This window comes from Miniopterus natalensis, chromosome 9 (genome assembly GCF_054644295.1).
Source record: "Miniopterus natalensis isolate mMinNat1 chromosome 9, mMinNat1.hap1, whole genome shotgun sequence".
Lineage (NCBI taxonomy): Eukaryota > Metazoa > Chordata > Mammalia > Chiroptera > Miniopteridae > Miniopterus > Miniopterus natalensis.
The window spans coordinates 23,652,354-23,656,458 of NC_142089.1; the positions used below are offsets into that span (position 1 = coordinate 23,652,354).

At 57.1% G+C, this 4,105-nt stretch overlaps 1 protein-coding gene across 1 annotated transcript; it reads right to left on the bottom strand.

Annotated features, from left to right (window-relative positions):
* Nucleotides 1-3,480: 3,480 nt before the first annotated feature.
* CITED4 (Cbp/p300 interacting transactivator with ED-rich tail 4) lies at nucleotides 3,481-4,105 on the bottom strand. Its single transcript, XM_087820842.1, has one exon. It carries the CDS (start codon nucleotides 4,103-4,105, stop codon nucleotides 3,557-3,559), a length of 549 nt encoding a protein of 182 aa, XP_087676968.1. The 3' UTR covers nucleotides 3,481-3,556.

Sequence of the window (4,105 nt, forward strand, 5' to 3'; positions counted from 1 at the left end):
CCCCCCTGCCCTCCTGACTTCTGGAATGGGGATGAAACTACTTAGCAGTGCTCATTTAGACAGTTGGGTGGCAGTTAAAGGATGGGCTGGAAGAGAAAGAGCACCTACTGGGTGCTGTTAGGGCTCATCAGGCCTGCACACAGTAGGCACTCATTACTGCTGATTGTAGGACCAACTCTGACTTAGTCCTACAATCAGCAGTAATCCCGACCCAGCATTTCTAACAGAGTGGTGTAAAATTAGGCAAGAACAGATTAAGAAATTCAAGAGGATTACTTAATAATCAGCTAAACAATCTAAGCAGCCTGGAAAAAAACCAGGACCAGACTGTTCATTTAATTTATTCAACAAATGACTGTTGAACTCTGAGCCTCTGAGCTTGAATGGTGATGTAGATGGCAGTGGTGGTGGTGATGATTATGGCAGCTGCTCTCAATTAAGAATCTACCATGGCCCGGCCGGTGTGGCTCAGTGGTTGTATGTCAACCTAAGAACCAGGAAGACATGTGCTGGGTTGCAGGCTCCATGCCCAGTAGATCTCCCTCTCCATTCCCCTCTCTGAAATCAATTAAATTTTTTTTTTTTTTTTTTAAAAGAATCTACCATGTACTAGGTACTTTATATAGAATCTTGTATCAGCCCTATAAGGTTGGTATTCTCTAGAAAGAATTTATTAGTCAGGTCTGGGACTAGGGAGAGGCAAATGAAACACTCAGAGCACCAGTTTTTAAGGAGGCACTTGCTGTTATGACTCTTGAGGCCGGCTTACCCTAGTCCTCACCCCGTGTTTGTGGTGGACACTATGATGTGCCTCCCAAACCTAAAGACCCAGCCCAGGTATGAGAGCGAAATCAACAGGACCGAGGGAGGCAGCCTGCTTTAAGGAGGTAGCCCCAGGGAAGGGGAGAGACCTGTTGAACCCATAGGAAGCTGGTGTGGTTATAGGCATGGCCCATTTTATTGCACTTCACTTTGTGTTCCACAGATACTGAGGGTTTTTTTTTAACAAATGGAGGGCAAGCGAAGAGATTATGACTCACATAACTGCGGTGATCTGGAGCTGAATCCCCAGTATGCCTGTACCGTAGAACAAAGGCTCAGAAGGTAAGCTCACTTGCTTGAGGTCAGGCAGCTAGTAAGAGCTGCTTCTGGAGCTGGACCCTGAGGCTGTCAGAATGCAAGCTTTACATGCCGGCAGGAAGGTCACCCCATCCTCCGCTCCGGCTGGGAGGGTCGGAATCCTCCATAGAGTCAGGGATTTAGGGGTCCAGGTGGTGCGCCGCCCCAGACTTACCTTCTCCGCTGTCCCCCTGTCTGCTGTCCGACTTGTCAGCGGCCTCTCTGGGAGGGATAGGGGGTGGGAAATCACTCAGCAGCTGGACTCCCTCTTCTACCTCCCCTCTAAACTCTAGAAAGAGGCAGGTGTTGGGTTTTCATTGCAATCCTTTCCATATGGAGAGCACTTCAGAGTTTACCAGTTGCTTATCAATCCATCTCTGAATTTGCTCACCTGTTGTGAGGCTTAATGCCTTGTGAAATAGCAGGTCAGGGATATTAGCCCCATTTTACTGGTGGAGAAACTGAGGCCCAGGGTGAAGAGAATCAGGACGGTGTCCAGACCAGAGCTCGATACCCTCTACCCCAATCCAGCCCCTCAGTTTCCGTCTCTGGTCTGGGGTCCCGGGCAAAGCCAGAGTAAACACTGGCCTTTTTGAGCTCAAAGCTCAGACCAGTCCAGTCCCTTTCCAGAGGCCTCTCTGCTCTTCCTCCCCATCCTGTCTCAGAAAGCCCCATTATTTAGGGGAGACATTTGTTCAGTTGTCGCCCTTGCCTGTCCTGCTGGCTCCAGAGCCGGTGCTGACACAGTGCACTCTGAGTGAGTTCCCAGGCTGGAGGGAGAGTCATGTTAACAAGCAAGCTTGAGGGAAGCCCAACCCCTGGGGATAGGGGGTCTCAGCTCCGTGTTCCTCTCCAGTTTCGGGAATTCTTTCTCCCCTCTCTAGGCCCACTGCCCCATCCTAGCCTGATCCTGGGAGTCTCTGACCCAGTCTCCCTCCTGCCTCAGCCTCTCTCTTCCAGCCTTTCTCCTACACCCCTGAAATACCTAGAGATCTTTCCAGAGTTAACAGCAGAGGGTGGCCCGGAGCTCACCCTGGTGATCCGAACTGAGGCCAAATCCTGCCAGGCCTGGGCAAGCTCCATGTCCTCACCTGTTCAGTGGGGACTCTGCCTACATCACAATGCTGCTGTAAAGCCATTAGGCCTGTTCGTTGCAGACACCCCATGCCTTCTCTGTACATGCCCCGTTCTTGTACACGTCCCTGCCTTAGAGATTCTTCCCTTGCATGCCACCTTCGCCAGCTCCTAAAGATGTACTCATCACTCAAGGCTCTGCTCACCGCATCAAATGTCACCGCCTCCCTCAAGCCTGAACTGACCCATCCCCAACCAGCCGAAACCATTCCCTCCTTCAGGTTTATCTGCTAGGACATCCTGTTTTCTAGTCATCACACTCTTGTACAAGCATGAGTTGATGTCCAGGCCTGTCACCCCCTACTCCCACCTGAACTGTGACTCCATAAGGGCAGGTAAGGGTTGGCGACAACTTGTAGAATCCACAGTATCCTTTACCGAGGGCTGCCTAGGTGTCGGCACTGCGATAAAGGCCTCACATTGCGCTCCGTCATCACAGCCACCTGAGACTGGGCCATCTCTCCGAGGGCAGAGCCTCGGCAATCTGAATGAATGGGCACGGGAGAGAGCCATGGCTCAAAGCGGGGCAGCACCAGCAAGGCCCCTCCTCCAGGAGCTGGGAACCCAACGTTGGTGCCCTTGGGTTACTCTGCCACCTGGCGGTGGCAGCCTCTGTCTTCCAGATTATGACATAACAATTGCACAACTCACAGATATTTTTGAAAGAAACTGTCAATTTCCTCTCCTGGGCAGTGTCAGGGGTTGTGGCCTCCATCCCACACCAGGTCCCTAACAGCCTCAGGACTCTAGAAGCCAAATATAGTCAAAGGTTGGAGTGATAAGGAAATGAAAATGCAAGACTGTAAAGTGACCCAATTTTATTTTGGTTTTTGGAGGCCAGATGGGGCATTGCTCCACTCTGCAGGGGTTAGGGGCTGTATGTACAATCTTCCCCTCCCCAAGGCGACCTCAGGGCCCAGGCAGCGGGGTGGAGGGCCCAGGGACCCCTGTGGGTTGCACAAGGAGAGAGGAGGAGTCAGGCAGAGGCCTGGAATGGCTCAGATTGGGGGGCCGGGGGAGGGGAGAGTCGAGAGGAGAGGACACGGAATCCAAGAACGTGGAGTCCGAAAGGGGTCTGCCCTTTTTACCGCCGAGGCTCCGGGTCAGAGAGGTGGTGCCAAACTGTCACCCTGCAGGAGGCAGGGCCTGGAGGAAAGCCAAGCGTCCCCGCGGTGCGCCCCGCGCGCTGCCCGCCGCCTCTGCCCTCACGGAGGGTGCGTGCGGGGCGCAGGGGCGGGGTGCGCAGCCCGGCGGGCGGGCGGACTCCGTCCTCCTCGGCACGCCAGGCAGGTGGGGGCCGCGCTCAGCAGCTCACAGAGCCGGCGGGGGGCCCCGACCCCAAGTCCGAGAAGCAGTCGAACTCGCTCTGCCCCAGGAAGAGCTCGGGCAGCTCGCGCACGCGGTGCAGCCCGAGCTCGAGCTCCAGCGACGTCAGCGCCTCCTCGTCGATGAGTTCGGCGTCCATGCCGCCCAAGGCGTGCCCGGGCGGCGGGGCCGGGGCGCCGGGGGCGGGCTGCAGGCCCGGGGCAGCTCCCGGGGCGCCCGGGGGCGCGGTCGCGCGGCCCGGGTACAGCGTCGCCACGGGCTGCAGGTGCGCGCTGCCAGCGGCCGGCGGCGGCGCGGCCGCGAAGGGCTGGAAGGCAGGCGGCGGCGCGAAGGCCCCGTACGCCAGGGCCCCGGGCGGGGGCGGCGGCGGGCCCAGCGGAGCCCCCCGGGGCCGCAACCCGCTGTCCAGGCCCGGGCCCGCGTACGGCTGCACCGTCCGGAGCGTCTGGGGGCCATGGGCGGGCGCGGCGGGCGGCGGTCTCTGCACCAGGCGGTAGCCCTCGGCGAGCATCAGGTGGTCGGCCAT

Coding starts and splice junctions, on each gene's coding strand:
- CITED4 (XM_087820842.1), bottom strand. CDS start 4,105: ATGGCCGACCACCTGATGCTCGCCGAGGGCTACCGCCTGGTGCAGAGA.